This window comes from Pithys albifrons, chromosome Z, assembly GCF_047495875.1.
Source record: "Pithys albifrons albifrons isolate INPA30051 chromosome Z, PitAlb_v1, whole genome shotgun sequence".
In the NCBI taxonomy this organism is placed as follows: domain Eukaryota; kingdom Metazoa; phylum Chordata; class Aves; order Passeriformes; family Thamnophilidae; genus Pithys; species Pithys albifrons.
Genome location: NC_092497.1, coordinates 57,400,443 through 57,418,019, shown reverse-complemented (window position 1 = coordinate 57,418,019; position 17,577 = coordinate 57,400,443). Strand labels below are relative to the sequence as shown.

Sequence of the window (17,577 nt, the reverse complement as noted above, 5' to 3'; positions counted from 1 at the left end):
GTGCCACGGCCAATCTCAGTTTAAAAACCTTCAGAGATGGGGAATCCACCCCCTCTCTGGGCAGCCCATTCCAATGCCTGAGCACTCTCTCTGTACATCAGCGCAGCTTCTTGCTTGATGTTACTGAGCAGAGCTGAGTTACAGAAGATGGTGATAACCTTCTCAAGGCTGTTGCAGGTTGCATTTGATGAAGAGAGCTGAAGGCTTTTCTCAGCTTCCTGTTGTATCCCTGGACCTTATAAATTCCAGTAATTATTGGAAACCTTTATATCCCTTTGTGTTTTCTGTGATTATTGTCTGATTTGTTTGTTGGGGTTTGGGTTGATTGGGACTTTTTTTATTATTGTGCCAAAGTATTATCAGGCTCTGACTGTAACATTCTTTTTTGTTGGGATACATTGGAGCAGAACTCCATATTTTTCTAGGTTTGGTCTGTCTCAGCAGTGACAGCTCTCACTCAGCATCTCACAGGGTGTGTGGTGGAAAAGAACAGCATGTGTGTAAATGCTGATTTTTTTATTATTGACTGTTATGACACAGCAGACATTTTAAACTCCCTCCAGTTTTAAGCTGGAGAAAATATTAATATAATGCTGTGTAAGGTGCAGCAATAACCAAGTCAGGTGTGGTTTGCTCACAGTGGTGTCTTCAGCAGCACCTGTGCCTTGGCATCCTTTCCCTCTTTCTCTGCCTTTTGGCTGTCCTGTCTCCTCTCTCTTCCTGGACATCTGTCAGACCTAAAGAGGTGCTATTTTTACATGAGCTCCCCCTTGTCCTGTCCCTTTCAGCTTCACCAGCAGCCCAAGAAACTGGCTCTCTTTGGTGGCTTGCCACATCTTAAGTCAGGCTGCTGAACTGGGATTTTAAGCGGGGTGAAATGTCTCAGCAGGAGGGAGACAAATATTCTTGCTATTCAATATCCTGTTAATGAAAATGTGAGCTGTGATGGTTCTAGCACGAAGATGTTGAAAACTGTTTTCAGCTCACTCGAGGCTACCTGAGAAATTGCTGTTAACGTTTTTTTGGGTTTATGATTTAATTTAAAGTGGAGGAAGCTGGTAAGGCACACACAGTTGCAATGTGCCTACAGAGATGAAAAGTGAAACCTTAGAAGTAGCAATATGGGGGTGAGGTGCAGGGGAATGGTCTGATTTCTGACTGTTAGAGTATGTATGTGCCAAATCATGTAACACTTAGGCTGGAGCGGGGCCAGAGACGAGCAACGAGGCTGGAGAAGGGACTGGAGCACAAGTGCTGTGGGGAGAGGCTGAGGGAGCTGGGGGTGTTTAGCCTGGAGAAGAGGAAGCTCAGAGGTGACTTCAGCACTGTCTGAAACTCCCTGAAGGGAAGTTCTGGCCAGGTGGGGGTTGGTCTCTTCTCCCAGGCACTCAGCAATAGGACAAGGGGGCACGGGCTCAAGCTCTGCCAGGGGAAATTGAAGTTGGAGATCAGAAAAAAATTCTTTGCAGAGAGAGTGCTCAGGCATTGGAATGGGCTGCCCAGAGAGGGGGTGGGTTCCCCATCCCTGGAGGTTTTTAACCTGAGCTTGGCCGTGGCACTGAGTGCCATGACCTGGTAAAGGGACTGGAGTTGGACCAAGGGTTGGACTTGATGATCTTGGAGGTCTTTTCCAACCCAATCCATTCCATGATTCTGTGAAACATGGACAGGAATGTTGTTCCAGACTGCAGCCCCACCTCACACAGATCACACTTAGTACCCAAGTGGTTCTTTACGAACAAATGAACTTGTGTATGAGAAAAGTATCATTGCACAGTAAAGAATCACAGCATGGTTTGAGTTGGAAGGGACCACAAAGATCATCTCATTCCAACCTCCATGTCGTGAACAGGGAACCCCCCACTATCCCAGGCTGGTCATGAGCCCAGCCTTGGACACTTCCAGGGACGGGGCAGCCACAACATCTCTGGGCATCCTGTGCCTAAATCTTCTCCTGAGGACCTGAAATGCTTTCCAAGGTCTTTGCCAACTATTTGTGTCCAAATAAGACTTCAGTTCAACCCTCCATATTACAGAAGCTCGGAGGACAGAAAACTGAGACTTGTACACATGAAAAAAATCCCTGTGGTAAATATCATTGCCTTAACTTTCAAGATAGAAAGGAAGTATTTTTATTTTTTTAAACTGGCAAACTACTACAAACTGACATCTGGCATGTGTTACAAGTGTCTCCTGCACAACAGAGAACAGATAACCTTCACACTCACCAACCTCCGAGCTCATTCCTAAATCAAATCCTGTCACACACAACACATGAAGGCATTTTTGACTGTAGCACGTCTGAATGTTTCAGGAAACATTCCAGACTTCCAGAGATCCCACTCAAAGATGTCAAAACAGCTTCCCCAGATTCTCATAGAGAACTTTACTTCAACTTTGTAGAGATGAGAGAATTTTTGCCAAAAGAAAAAGATCTGTACCAAAGTTCATTGGGCTCTGGAGGCCTGATCTGTTATGTGCCCAACAGCCACAAGGAAGAACTTCCTTCCACAGAAAGAACCAGACAACCAAGGCAAGACAACCAGCATGAAATTCAAATTTCTCACATAGTGAGCTGTAAAAGGGATGTTACATCACTGCATGCCACAAAGGTTTACACAGTAAGAACAGTTCTGTCACTGGTTGAATCCAAACTTATCACAGAATCCCAGACTATTCTGGTTGGAAAGGACCCACGAGGATCATCAAGTCCAACTCTTCAGTCAGTGGCCCACACAGGGGATTGAACCCATGACCTTGGCATTATTACAATTAAGTTTGATCAACTGAGCTGATCTCAGGGTCAACTTGTTCATCCAGACAAAAGATGGACTAAATGGCACTAAATGGGAATTTTAATAGTGCAGGGGAAAGTAAAAAAAGTCTGGCTTGTTACTAGAGTAGAGAGATGACGCAGAAGGGAAGCAAAAAAGATGTAAACAAAGCAAGTTAAATAGATAAGGGGACACAAGGCTTAGAAAGAAAGACACAAAATAATACAGAAACTCTGTAACAAACAACTGTGAAGAGTACACGAGATAAAATGGTTTGGATGAGAAAGGAAACCTCTGACTTGCAGTGGCTGCGATTCTGATCTCCCCCGGCCTTCCTGCTCTGTGAGCAGAGTGGCTGACTGGACTCAGCTATCACAGGGCCACAACCCCCGTGCCACAACCCCGGCATCTCCCCAGCTTACCCACACTCAGCAAAGTTCCCAGGCTCGGGCAGACACCGCCAGAACAAAGGGAAGCGCTGCCCGGGCCGTCACTCCACACATTCCCCCCATCCCTGCCCTGGCAGGTTATTTTCTGGCTACAACATGAAATCGATTCCAGTTACAACATATAATCGACTCTCAGCTTTGGGGCTTCCCCTGGGGTCTTTTTTCCCTCCAATTATTATTACAGACAGCAATCTCCTTTGCCCGCACTGCTTTCGCACTGAATTTATCACCCTTTTCGGGGCGCCCACACCGCACCGATGCCCTCCCGCACTGCCCTCCCGCCCCGAAAGGCTCAGCCCGGCACTCACACCCAGCGAGACTCTCCCGAGCACACAAAGCGCGGCGCCTGGAGCAGCTCCCGCGATCCCGAAGGACACGAAGGGAGGAGGGAATGTGGGGGGGGGGGGGGGGCTGTGCCCGCCTTGCGCCCGCCCCGGCCCCGGCCCCGCCGCCTACGGGGACCCTCCGCGAGCCGGGGAGGGGAAGGGGAGGCAGGAGGAGGAGGGGAGAGGGCCGAGAGGAGGCAGGAGGGGAGCGGGAGGGCAGGGAAGGATCGGGAGGACAGGAAGGAGCTGCCGCCGCCTCACCTGCCCGCGGTCCTTCAGGAGGCGGTGCCGCCGCGGCCCCGCCCCCGCCCGCCCCTCCCGCCACTTCCGGGAGCGCCACAAAAGTCCCGGGGCGCCGCCGGGGCCGTTGCTCCGGTTGTGCCAGCGGCGAAACGGCGACCCCCAAGACGGGCTTCGCCAGCACCTCTGCAGGAGCAGGTGCGTGTCTCGGGGCGCGGAAGCGCGGCCTGGTCGGGCCGGGCCGTGTCTCCGCGGAGGGAGCGGCGGGGGAAAGCGGCGGGCAGCAAAAAGGTCGCGTCGGCGGCGCTCGGCGCATGCGGAGAGGGGTGGGCCGCGTGGTCCCGCGGGCGCGGCGGTCCCGGCGTGCTCCGCGCGGTGCATGCTGGGCATTGTAGTCCCCAGGAGTGGGAGCGGCGCGGGCCATTCCTGGCGGGAATCGCGCCCGGGAATTCCGCGCCCGCCTGGCGCGCCTGGCCACGTGCTCGGCCTCCCAGATGCGTGTCCCAGCCCTCTATCAGGCTCCCACAGGCCGGAGGGGGATGTAGGAGGGTGGTCCTGTTGGATGTGCGGGGCTTTGGAAGTGCTTTGGGTGGAAAAGGTGGGTTCCTGGAGCTCTGTGCTGCAGAGGGGCTGTCCACAAGGGCGTCCTGTGGCAGGGCAAGGGGGAATGGCTTCACACGGACAGGGAGGAGGTTTAGGTGGGATTTGAGGAGGGAACTCTCTCCTGTGAGGGAGGAATCCCTGGGGCGGATTCGCTGGAGCAGCTGTGGATGCTCCATCCCTGGAAGTGCTCGAGGCCAGGCTGGATGGGGCTCTGGGCTTATGGAAGGTGTCCCAGCCCATGGCAGGGGGTGGGAACTGGGTGGTCTTTGAGGTGCCTTCCAACACTATCTGTTCTGGGATTCAGTGATCCGTAGGGAATTCCCATTCCTGATGGGAATTGCAGACAGAGGTAAGGGAATTGGTGAAAAGCTGGACTAGAAGCAGTGAGGGTTGTGGTGATGTGTGGGAGAAAATGCGCATTAAAGGGTCAGACACTGGCAGTGTGAGTGCTTTGGCTCAGACACCGAAGCAAAGAGGGATCTGGTTATATGGAAGTTTCATTCTCTTTGCCAAAATACTTTCCTTGGCCACAGAATCACAGAATGGATTGGGTTGGAAAAGACCTCCGAGGTCATCAAGTCCAACCCTTGGTCCAACTCCAGTCCCTTTACCAGATCATGGCACTCAGTGCCACGGCCAAGCTCAGGTTAAAAACCTCCAGGGATGGGGAACCCACCCCCTCTCTGGGCAGCCCATTCCAATGCCTGAGCACTCTCTCTGCAAAGAATTTTTTCTGATCTCCAGCTTCAATTTCCCCTGGCAGAGCTTGAGCCCGTGCCCCTTGTCCTATTGCTGAGTGCCTGGGAGAAGAGACCAACCCCCACCTGGCCAGAACTTCCCTTCAGGGAGTTCTAGACAGTGCTGAGGTCACCTCTGAGCCTTCTCTTCTCGAGGCTAAACACCCCCAGCTCCCTCAGCCTCTCCCCACAGCACTTGTGCTCCAGTCCCTTCTCCAGCCTCGTTGCTCTTCTCTGGCCCTGCTCCAGCCCCTCAATCTCTTTCCAGAACTGAGGGGCCCAGAACTGAACACAACACTCAAGGTGTGGCCTCCCCAAGGCAGAGTCCAGGGGAAGGGTCACTTCCCTGGGCCTGCTGGCCACGCTAGTTTGGATCCAGGCCAGGATTCCATTGGCCTTCTTGGCCACCTGGGCACATTGTTGGCTCCTGTTGAGCTTCCTGTCACTCAGTCCCCCCAGGTCCCTTTCTGCCTGGCTGCTCTCCAGCCACTCTGTGCCCAGCCTGGAGTGCTGCAGGGGGTTGGGGTGGCCAAAGGGCAGGACCTGCACTTGGCCTTGTTGAACTTCATCCCATTGGAATCAGCCTAATTAAGTCAATTAACTTGTATTTCTGACAGTAAAAGAGCACTTTTGAAGGGCATTTGAAACATCCCAGCTGCAGGGGGGTTAAGCATTCAAGTTTCTTTCAGGGCTTTCCTGAAGGGCAGTCCTGCACTTTAATTACCTGTGCGTGGCCTCAAGTCAAAACTAACCAGGTCACTTAACCACAGATGTGATGGACTGGTTTGGCTTGATATGGACTTTCACAGGTGGCAAGAAAAGATGTTGCAGAACCACTTTTATTCTTCCAGTCCTTTTCAAACTCTTGCCTAAACCAGCAGACATTATCCATGTACTACAAAGTTACTGATTTTAACAAAAAAGTTCCACAGTGACAAGACAGGTCAGAGCAGGACCAGAGTGGATTCTTCAGCCAAACAGAATTGTCCTTCCTGCAATTGTAATTTCTGCTATTGGAGTTTGGAAGAGCTTAGGGAAGACAATGAAGAAAGAAATGCATTATGTAGCATCCATATACATTAATTCAGTAGGATCCTGATCCAGCGAACTCTTAAGTGCTTCAATATTGTTCTGGATTCCTGCCTAAGAGGACAACATTATATGAGCTTCCTTCCTGGATATTTAGTTTGTTGTGCCCCTACTAATCTTTTCCCCAAATACTTAATTGACTTTGTTTAATCCAGTCTTAAAAGCAAACAAATAAACAAAACAATCCCTGAAGTTATTGAATTATAAAACCTTCAGGTTTTGTTATCTATTGAGGTAATTCTTATGCTGTGTCTATCAATACTTAAAATGTATCTGGTACTATGAAAACCAAAGATGTGAGAGCAGCAATCAGTTCTTAGGACCCCTGAAGCTGGAAAATGACAGTCTGCCTTATGTATCAAGAATAGTGTGGCAGGCCCAGGGCAGTGACCCTTCCCCTGGACTCTACCTTGGGGAGGCCACACCTTGAATGTTGTGTTCAGTTCTGGGCCCCTCAGTTCAGGAAAGAGATTGAGGGGCTGGAGCGGGGCCAGAGAAGAGCAACGAGGCTGGAGAAGGGACTGGAGCACAAGTGCTGTGGGGAGAGGCTGAGGGAGCTGGGGGTGTTTGGGCTGGAGAAGAGGAGGCTCAGAGGTGACCTCAGCACTGTCTAGAACTGCCTGAAGGGAAGTTCTGGCCAGGTGGGGGTTGGTCTCTTCTCCCAGGCACTCAGCAATAGGACAAGGGGCACGGGCTCAAGCTCTGCCAGGGGAAATTGAAGTTGGAGAGCAGAAAAAAATTCTTTGCAGAGAGAGTGCTCAGGCCTTGGAATGGGCTGCCCAGATTGGGGGTGGATTCCCCATCCCTGGAGGTTTTTAACCTGAGCTTGGCTGTGGCACTGAGTGCCATGATCTGGTAAAGGGACTGGAGTTGGACCAAGGGTTGGACTTGATGATCTCGGAGGTCTTTTCCAACCCAATCCATTCTATGATTCTATTTTAAAGAACAGAAAGATGAATTAATTTTGCCACAGCCTCACCATCCTTTCTGCTGTTAGTTATCCAATTTACCAGCCCAGTGGGTTGGTTTGGCTTGTGCTGCAGATGTAAATTTGCAGGAAACTGCTGTGTTCTGGCACCTCTTCCCTTTGCTGAAACACCCTCTTTCCCCACAGGCAGGATGGTGGTGGTGCAAAGTGCATCTGTGGTGGTTCTCTCAGGTATTAAAATTTTACTTTAAAACACTAATATTGTATGAAAATAGACTTGGCTGGTTTTGAGAGCCAGCTCTGGGTTGCACGAAGTGAATTATTCAGTGTGGCAAAGGTCTGGTCCCATTTGGAAGGTGAAGTTCCTGACACAAGCACTTGCCATTGATAACACAGCAGTGCTAAGCCCAGTTCTGTGTGTAGAATATGCCGTTCTATAAATAACATACAGCATTTTATTTTCTGGGAGGAATGGGATAAATAAAAGCAGGCATAAACACTCATGATAGCCCTTTGCCTCCTTCCCACCACCAGCAGAGCTAAGGTAGGTGAGTATAAATTGAACAACAGACATCTTGTCTTACACATTTCACTTTCAAAGAGCATGTTGAGATCACGTGCATTCCAGAGGGACTGGATACTGTCACTTCCCTACAATTATATGCCACTTAGCAGGTGTGGTAGACAAACTAATTACTCTTTTTAGCACTCTGTGTGTTGTCACAGTCCAGCATTGGGACACTGGCAGGATAAAGAAGAAATTTGCTTAATGCACTGAATAAACAGCATTCACTATGAAATTATGACATGGCAGAGCCCAAGCCTGGTCCTGCTCCTGCAAACATCAATGAGAGCAGGATCAAACTGCTGGTTCATCCACATATTTGTAGCTGCTGGAGCAGATTTGGAAAAAGGAAACTCACTGAAAACATGTGGAACCTGCATGAATAATAACAGAGCCTACTTCTGGATATTTCTGATTTTCATTATTAGCTAATTATTTTGATGCTACTCCTGCTAGACCCAAATATTTCCTGTATCAGTGACCCATTTTACTCATGACATTTTAGCTTATTAATGTGATCAGGGAAGTGAGCCTGTGTCAAGGAATAAATTGTTACCTGAAATGCAGAGTCTGATTTGGAACTTCATATGAGTTATTGAGCAAAATACATTTCTTTCAATTTCTATTTGGAAAGTTAGTGTTTTTTCTTATTGGTCTCTGTTGTTTTTTTCAGCTAAGGTGGATTTTTGGACACATCCAATCCCCAGCTCCCTGCATTTGAGGGCTATCCAAATGTTTAAAAATGAGAGCAGTTTCCTTACCTCTGATCCTATTTCCCTCCACTGTCCAATGAGTTTAGTAGAATCCCCATTGTATGGAAATTTTATAATATAGTTTGACAAAAACAGCTCTGCTTAGAACAAAATTAGTGTTTCAATCAGTGTTCCTTACAACTTAAGCTGACAGCATGGGGGTGTCAAGGGCCATGCAGTGAGTGGTGGATCCTTTCAGAGGCTCCATTGCCAGGATGCCTCTGAGCTATGCAGAAATCAGTAACACCCTGAGATCAGCTCAGTTGGTTAAAACTTGGCTGTAATAATGCCAAGGTCATGGGTTCAATCCCCTGTGTGGGCCATTGACTTAAGAGTTGGACTCGATGATTCTTGTGGGTCCCTTCCAACTCAGAATAGTCTGTGAAAAACCTGAAGATGTGCTCCTCTGGTGGTGGCTCCCTCTAACAAGCTCTGTGCATGTGTCTCAGGTTGGCAATGGTCCGCAGTGGGAAGAGTGGTGGGCTACACCTGAAGCAGATTGCATACTACAGGCGGACAGGGGAGTATCACCCCACAACTCTGTCAAGTGAAAGGAGTGGAATCAGGAGAGCAGCCAAAAAGTTCATTTTCAAAGGTAAACATTTTCTCTCAGGTTACTCTGAAAATTGGTGCTTAGGTGAAGGTTTGCTGATAAGAAAACAGAAAAAGTGGAATTTTGCTGTGCACCATTCTGTGTTTTTATTGTATGTTCTCCATCAAATGAGTGCTCTGTGTGTCCCTGGTTAATGTGTAACAGGATGTTTGTAGAAAGGGGAGGTCAATCTGCCTCAGTCCTTTCCAGGAGGGATTTATGTATCTATCTAAAAGCCAAACCTTTTCCTACATACTGTAGAAATACATAGCCATTGTGATCCATAGTTCAAAGGATTACAGAAAGGGAAATCCAGATGTGCAGCTGTAGTCAAGGAATGCTCCATCTGTCTGGAGTATGGCTGGGCAGAAGTGCAAGGAAGACTTTACCAGCTGTCACTCAAGAGGCTCCATGCCCTTCCCAGCTTTATTGAGGCCCTGTGAGGAGATGTGAGAGCCTTTGCAGTGTGCTGTGTTCTCTCAGCCCCATCAAACCTGCCAGTTCCATGTAGAGGGAAGGCAGGGAGGAGTTAGAGCTGTGACTTGCAGGTTCAGGTTGCTGGCAGGCAAACAACAACTTCTCAAACAACAAAGTCTCAACATTTCAACATGCCTTTTCCACCCCTGTGTTTCAGCCAGACTTCCTGTGGGATTGTTGTTTGCATTCTGACCTGCCCTTGTAACTCCTCATGTCCACATTAATAAACACAGGTGAACTAATGCCTCTTTGGAGGAAAAAATTGACGTTTTGTAAACAAAAAGCTACATTTTCACTGAAGTGAATTTGAGTTATTGTATTGAATTCTGTTCTGAATCGTGCCCAGGAGTTTAGTTAACCAAATCAAAGACAAAGCACTTGCATGTAATTTGATGGTACTTTTCTTCTTTCAGAAAATAAATTGTTCTATGTTGGAAAAGACAGAAAACAAATGCGCCTGGTAATTTTTTCAGATGAAGAGAAGAAAAAGGCGCTCGAGGCATGCCACAAAAATGCTGCTGGTGCTCATCATGGTATAACAAGGACACTGACTTTAGTGGAGTCTAATTACTACTGGACCTCTGTAACAAATGATGTCAAGCAATGGGTATGGTCTCACAGTCACACTGCACATCGTGGTCTTGACAATGTGGGGTGTTTCCTTTTTTACCCTTTTACTACTGACCATGTGGCCTTCACACTTCAGTACCTGGTGGTGGGGAGCCACAATGCCTTTCAGCAAGCGAGGCAGATCCCTTGGAGGGTGATCTCTCTGGCAAGGACTCTGGCATGTCTGTGTTAGGATGCCATGTCCCATCCCCAGGGGATGAGGCTGGAGCAGCTGCTACCAGATAAGACCATGAAAATGGTGTCTCTGCCTTATAGTTAGGTGTGTTCAGGAAACATTTAAACAAATCACTGCTTGGGAAAGTTCCTTCTTCTTCATACAAAGATACATGGATATGATCCCCTGGCAGGGTTCGATCCTTCAGGGAACTGTATATAAATGCCCTTTGAGGCCAAATTGCTGTTGCAATCAGCTTGGGACATCACCTGGATACTTTGGGTTCATGTGCAGCTGTAAAATGAACTTAATATGAGTCTGTGCCTTCAGCTCAGACTGGGCAAAGGGGCTCTGACATGTGGATAAGGCTGATGCATGTTATGCAGGGAAGATTATGTATATGCCAGTGTTTCTCAGCTGCAGCATACATAGATGAACCAAAAGCAGAATGACTGGGACTTTCTCTCAATTCCACCTGCTTCAAGCTTTCTTTAGTGTTTACAGGTGGTAATGGATTTTAAAATCTATACTGTGGACTTGAAAGGGCACAGTGCTTTCAGGATGGAGAGAGTTCAGCTTTGACTTCCCACACATGTCCTTCTCCTGGCCTTCACTATTGTTTGGTTTTATTTTGGTTTTATGCTGGGGTTGAAAAGTATAAGGGTAAAAATTGTAGGAAAGGTGATCAAATGAATTTGTTTTGCACTGCCTGGGCTGACTAATTTGCAGAGGAATCATGGAGATCTATGATTCTGGTGATTGTATTAAACCTTCACCTTTGGTTTTTATTGATAACACCTTCCCTGATGTTTTCCCTAGGTTTATGCCTGCCAGCACTGCCAAGTGGCAAAGAGCACAACCCCCAGTGTGCCCAAAGCACACCCTATCAAAGCAGAGGACCCATGGACAGCTGTCACTATGGAGCTAGTGGGGCCTTTTAATGTTACCAGCAGAAGTCATAAATACATCATAATTATGACAGATTTGTTTACAAGATGGACTGTTATCTTACCACTGCATGACACTTCAGCAGCTGAAATTGCTAAGGCAATCATAAATGTGTTTTTCTTATATGGGCCACCTCAAAAAATGCCTATTGATCAAGGGAAGGAGCTTGTTTATCAGGTAAATATTTACATGTCTGGTTAATCTTTTATTCTCAAGAGAAAATAGATCTTCGTCTGTGTTAGGTTTGAACTTTAGGCCATTCTTGAGGACAGCTTTAGTGTTTTCTTTAATTGAAAAATTAAAAAATAAGTTAGCACATAGAGAAAATTGTAACATTGTGCAACATTTCCCAGGCTTTATTCTTTGGATAAAGAATAAAGCAAAATTATTTCCTGGCAGTCATAGTCAGGTTTTGTCACTCCTTTGGCTAGAATAAATTTTTGCATACCAGTGTGCTGTATGTCATTCATCCACATTGTCCAGTACAGCAACAGCCAGGGGTGGTTTTGGCTTTGGCCTACAGTGATTTTGAAGAATTTATCACACTTTGATCCTCTTGGAGTTGGTGAAATCATCAGACTGTGATACAAAGGAAATGACAGATTGAGTTAAGTGGCAGAAATGTGGTTAGAAAACATCAATTACTGGCTCCTGAGCTTACTTACTCGTTTAGCTCTCACAACCCTGCAGTGTTTGGTCCCAATCTATATGTAAGACTTTCCTCAGTCACCATCATATCAACAAGAGGGGTGGAAAACTGTTTACTTGAAAGGGGATAAAGAAGAGAGGAAACATTCAGTAATTGTGTTCTTTTTCCTTTGAAGATAAATGAAGAGCTGTTTGCACTGTTCGGAATGAAGCAAATTGTATTGTCTTACCCTCAGACAGATGATGTACATGAAAGAATGTCCAAGACAGTCAAAGCTTTCCTTAACAAGTACTGCATTGACCATCCAGATGACTGGGATGAACATTTGTCTGCTATTGCTTATGCTTTCAATTTGACAAATTTGGTATGTTAAGGTTCTTCCTTTTTTGACTGAATTCCCCCAAAATATCTGCAAAGTTGTGTGCTAAATTTGCTTGCTTTTGGTCCCCATTTAAATAGGAGCCAGATCAAAACACCCCCTATTTCCAAATGTTCAATCGTAACCCACATGTTGTTGAGCCAAGGAATGTATGTGTGGATGGAGAATACAGTATGTTTGCCAAAATATTTGAAGCAACTAAAAAAGTCAGTCAAGCTCTGGAAGAAGAGAAAACCTCAGATTGTCAGGTAAATGTTATGTGCTCAAATTTTACCAGTAGAAAGACTGAAGATAAAAGAGACAGAAAGGCTTGAAGCTGAAAGTATAACTAACCTTTTAAAACAGTGTTGGGGTTTGTGTGGTGGTTTTTAGTTTGTTTTCCTTCCCCTGTGATCCCTGTACTTCAGTGTAACAAATCTCATATCTATTTGGAGGGAGTGCCTTAAAAGAGATCTGTTGTCTAAAGTTTACTATTTCTGTCTTAGGAGGCTGCCTGTGTACAGAGGCTGAAAACTGTTGCCTATTGTAGTGGTTTGACCCATGGCTTCCTCAGTAACCATTGTACCTAAGAAAGTTACAAGTATTCCACACGTGTCTTCCACGTGGGCGGAGCTGGTGGGAGGTGGTTGGAATCTGGTCCCTCGGGTTGCTGGTGGTTCTCCTGTCCTGGATGAGATTGTTTCATTCTTGTTCCCCTTCCTTGAGGTTTTTAATTGTGTTTGTTTTGATTCATTTGGTTTCCTTAGGTTGGGTTGGTGTCTTCCCTATTTTCTGGCTAATCAGTCCCCTTTTTCCCCCTCCCCTCTCCCCTGGGGGTGGAATCCTATGTACTGTGTATACAGTGTGGTTTGTGAATGTTAGAAAATATAATTTATTCTTTTTATTCAGTTCAATTTCTTTAGAGTGCATTTCTTTTCAGTGGTTTTTTTCCTTTCCTTTGCTGGGAAGGTTTTGGGAGGGGGAATGGGGGCCAGTCCAGGGTTGGCAACAGTGAGGCCAGACCTGCGACACCAATGATCTGTTTATTTATGAAGATGAAATCAGTTTCTTCATAACTCTTCAGCCTTTCACCATTATGAACTATATACATCCAAACCAACTCAATGTTATGTTTATGCACTGTTAACCAATGCTATAAAAATGCATCATTCCTTTTGGAAAAAAGAAAATGTAATTCTTATGCATCCTTTCTGCAGGTGGAGAAAAACACTTCAGAAGAACAAAAAATCAGAAACAAAATAACAGTCAAAAGGAAGCCAAAACGATTAAATACCCTTCGACTTAAAGTTGGTCATGAAGTCCTCAGGCAGAGAAAAAACTGCTGGAAAGATGGTCATTTCCAGTCGGAATGGGTTGGTCCTTGCATTATAGATTATATCACAGATAATGGCTGTGCAATATTAAGAGATGCCACAGGATCCAGGTTGAAAAGACCCATCAAAATGTCTCACCTCAAGCCATACATAAGAGGACCCAGTGGAAAAGGTGTGTGTGTACATATGAAATTCTTTTTTAATTTATGTTTTTACTTATGTAGAAAAGGTTTGGGGTTTGTTCTGTTTTTTTAACTTCTCTGCCATGTCTTGGCATTATGAGGATGAACAAGTATCATTCTCTCACCAGTGGAAATTAAATTAATGCTGCACAATAATGTAATAACCAGTTTTCAGAAGGTAGAACAGTGAGTGTGAGTGACATCAAACCTATGCAGGGCATGGAACAGAGGTAATGAATCATGTCTGAAGTCTTTTTAAAAATAGCCTCTATTAAAGTTGCTTCTAATCTCTGGTCTGGCTCCATTCATCCTGGCTGGTGAAAACATGCTGGAAGTATCAGCAGGTTGAACTGTGTTCAAGGAGCATTTTCTGATTCTGTTTCTCTTTTGGCCTAAACAGAATTGACATTAATTTTTTCTTTTTTTTTTTGTTTAGCCTGACTAGTGCAGATGGTACATGTTTGGACTTCTTTTTTTTTAACATCAGAGTGTCTTCTAAAGCCTTAAAGTATCAGAGAACTGACTTTTGAATAGTCCATTTTTAATTGTGCTTCTCAAGATGTAAATATGTTTCTGTTACCAGAGCAAATAAAATTGTCATTGTAGGACAGGTAGACATTCCCAAAGATTTGGGTGAGCGACTGCCACTCTTTGTGTGAGACATTCAGCCTGTTCTTTTGCAGTGCTGCCCGTGTCACTCAAACAGTGGCAGCTGTTTCTTTCCTGTTCATGCTGTGTTTGAGTCACCACAGGCATTTGGAGGAAAATAAGTACTTGGTGTTCAGCGAACTTCTGTCACAGAACAAGCTGCTTTTCACCTCACGTTCTTGAAAAGCAGAACAATTCTCACCCTATTGGTTAAGCTTTGGTTCTTGAAAATATATAAACTACATCAAGAGTCTTCTATTCTTCCATCACTTCTTGAAACCAAAGGATTTGCAAAGCTGAAACTAATTCTAGAATTTGATATAAGAGGCTGATATTAATGCCAGTTGCCAGTTAAAAATTCCATAACAAAGACACTGATTTCATGTCCTGTCTCCAGGCCACTACTTTTCCTTAGATGATCCCTCTGTGCCTTCCAGTTCCTCATTAAATTGCTGATGCATGAGGAGGGAGTCACAGGCATATCAGGCATGTAGATAACACACAGCTATTGCAATAACTGTGGTAAACTGTCACTGTATAAAAAGTAGTTGTATTATCAGAACCTGATATGTTTATCACTGAGAACACTGCAGAAACAGTGTGTAAACACAGTTTCTTCCCTTTTTTTCCTGGAAGTGACTGCCCTGATTTTGGCCGGGATAGAGTTTGATTTCTATTTATTTCTTTTTTTACTTACTTTTTATGGCTTAAAAAAGCCTGTTGTGTTGCATTAAGATTTCCTAGCAAGAGCTTGGAGAAACCCCATTTCTCTCTGTGCATGCACAACTAAAAAGAATCTGTTTGTCCATTCATTTGAGGTATTAGTTCAGTAGGTGACTGTGACAAACATCAACTTAGTCATTGACCTAACTAAGAAAAGCCCTTGAGGTGGAACATTGCAAGCATTTTGTGTATGTAACAAGATGCCAGACATTTGATGCTCAGTGAAATTAGAAAATTCACATTATCAGTCAGCTGTGACTCATTTTTGTCCTCTAGTGGAAATTGTTTTGAAAAGAAAGTTAGCACCTCATTAATGTTTGAATTATGACTTAAGGTATCTGATCTAATGGCTGCTTTCCTTTTGCAGACAACCATTACTGTCTACAAGGGGCAGTAGTTGTTGACCACGACTATATTGGCTTATCTGAAAGATCCAATAATTCAAGACAACCAGACTCTGTCGAAGGGGAAATAAATGCCTACACAAGTGATGTCATATCTGCTGTACAAATTTCACCTGCAGCCTGCAAAGACCAAGTATCAACAGATGGTAAACTCGAGTCTGAGCTGAGAGAAGATCATTGCATTGCATCAATTACTGCAAAGCCAGAGCAATGGCCTTCCCCTTGCTGGACACTTCAGACCAAGACAGAGGATACTTAAGCATAGTCTTGTGTCACATTTTGTTATCAAAGAGTTTGGAACTACTGTGGCAGACTGAAAGAAGTTGTAATAGCTCCAAATTCCTTAGCCAAATCCACTTTGCTACTTTATGAATGTGAGAGTACTGCAGGTGCCCACTGGTTCATTTGCATGGGCATTAAGAAGGAAATTTGGTGTTACCAAAATCAGGCACAGCCTAGTAAAAGCACAAGTTTTCATCTTGTATTTGAACTTCAGATTTTGTTGGTAGAATGGCAGTGTCTCCATGCCTTACTGTTATCCTCTCAGGACAAAATGCCTCATTTTGCTGTAATGCCCTTTTTTGCTAATCCTTAGATGACTCATTCCAAATGTGCAGAGATACTGTGGGATGAAAATAACCTAAGCAACTTGGTGTCAGTTTTGCCTCCACTGTAGAGAAGCTCATGTCTTCCTTTCCCTGTTATGTAACAGTTTCCTGTTCTTTCTGGCAAGCTGCAAACTCTTCCTTCTACAACTTTTCATTTTTAGTTAAACACATAACAATAAAGCTGCTGAAATGAAGTACAGGTAATGTTCTGTGCATGAAATTAGGAGGCTTTCAGCTGCTCCTAAGTCATCAAAACTCTGCAAGGGTGAGCAATTTTAACATTTCAGGCATGCAAAAAATCTTAAGAGCATTCAGTATTCCTCTCTGCTTTTTTCACAAACATATGGCTTTCCATTACATTTATATTTTTACTTAAACTGTACAGGTTTGGAGATTTCCACTGACAGGGAGCTAGGAAGGGTGAAGCACTGGATTCACCTATTCTCATATTTCCTTGAGTAAGTTGTTACTGCTCTGGACTTACTGCTGAGAAGACTCTATTTCAAAGTCAGCAGAACAGGAATTTTGTCATGTGGAAAACTGATAAGTGCAAGTCAGTCCTTTTTATAGGATTGACACAAGAAAACTAGCAGAAAGCTGAATTGAGAAATTCAGCTGTGTCTATCCAATACTGTGGAAGATTTGCTTATCTTGCTCTCTGAATGTGTCTTATCTCTGCTGCTGAATGCCATGTGACTTGTAACACAGGTGGAGGAAAGTGCCACTTATGAGCTTCAGTTAACCTCAGGTAGTGAGAGTGGTCCTCAAGGCTGATTAGGCGCCTGACTCACACAGAAATTCATACCTAGTGTGCAGCATGCCTGATATCAGGGGATGCAGCTGTGTGAGAGAAGATCTCAGCATTAGGACAGGATCCTTTCTGAAAGTTCAGATGAAAAATAACTAATACCCAAACTATTTTGTGTCTTCTGAAAATCTTCGGATACAGTTTTTCTCCACTGAGCTTGTTTCAGAAAGAAACCTGGTACCTGGGAGGAACCCTCTTGGGAGAGGCTGAGGGAGCTTGGGGGTGTTTAGCCTGGAGAAGAGGAGGCTCAGAGGTGACCTCAGCACTGTCTGGAACTCCCTGAAGGGAAGTTCTGGCCAGGTGGGGGTTGGTCTCTTCTCCCAGGCACTCAGCAATAGGACAAGGGGGCACGGGCTCAAGCTCTGCCAGGGGAAATTGAAGTTGGAGAGCAGAAAAAACTTCTTTGCAAAGAGAGTGCTCAGGCATTGGAATGGGCTGCCCAGAGAGGGGTTGGATTCCCCATCCCTGGAGGTTTTTAACCTGAGATTGGCCGTGGCACTGAGTGCCATGGTCTAGTAAATGGACTAGAGTTGGACCAAGGGTTGGACTTGATGATCTTGGAGGTCTTTTCCAACCCAATTGATTCTATGATTCTATGA

The 17,577-nt window shown here is 45.2% G+C and overlaps 2 protein-coding genes across 4 annotated transcripts in view; one reads left to right on the top strand and one right to left on the bottom strand.

Annotated features, from left to right (window-relative positions):
* Positions 1-3,800, bottom strand: part of PPIP5K2 (diphosphoinositol pentakisphosphate kinase 2) — a 54,389-nt gene extending 50,589 nt beyond the window's left edge. The window contains exon 1 of the mRNA XM_071581224.1: positions 3,532-3,800. The gene's annotated coding sequence lies outside the window, so the exon portion shown is untranslated. The remainder of the gene's footprint in view (positions 1-3,531) is intronic.
* Positions 3,801-3,889: 89 nt separating this feature from the next.
* GIN1 (gypsy retrotransposon integrase 1) lies at positions 3,890-16,366 on the top strand. Of its 3 annotated transcripts, XM_071581221.1 has the most exons (9): positions 3,890-3,987; positions 7,333-7,377; positions 8,913-9,058; positions 9,946-10,139; positions 11,136-11,441; positions 12,089-12,277; positions 12,373-12,540; positions 13,489-13,777; positions 15,526-16,366. In XM_071581221.1, the coding sequence occupies exons 3-9, from the start codon at positions 8,920-8,922 to the stop codon at positions 15,819-15,821; spliced, it is 1,581 nt and encodes a 526-aa protein (XP_071437322.1). In that variant the 5' UTR covers positions 3,890-3,987; positions 7,333-7,377; positions 8,913-8,919; the 3' UTR covers positions 15,822-16,366. The 3 variants fall into 3 exon arrangements, with proteins under 3 accessions (XP_071437322.1, XP_071437324.1, XP_071437321.1); XM_071581223.1 differs by lacking the exon at positions 7,333-7,377 and having other exon boundaries at positions 10,006-10,139; XM_071581220.1 differs by lacking the exon at positions 7,333-7,377.
* The last annotated feature ends 1,211 nt before the right edge of the window (positions 16,367-17,577 follow it).

Excerpts from the sequence above, each read along its gene's own strand:
- GIN1 (XM_071581220.1), top strand. The coding sequence starts at position 8,920 with ATGGTCCGCAGTGGGAAGAGTGGTGGGCTACACCTGAAGCAGATTGCA. Across the intron at positions 12,541-13,488 it reads AGAAAACCTCAGATTGTCAG|GTGGAGAAAAACACTTCAGA; the intron begins GTAAATGTTATG and ends TCCTTTCTGCAG. Across the intron at positions 13,778-15,525 it reads AAGAGGACCCAGTGGAAAAG|ACAACCATTACTGTCTACAA; the intron begins GTGTGTGTGTAC and ends TTCCTTTTGCAG.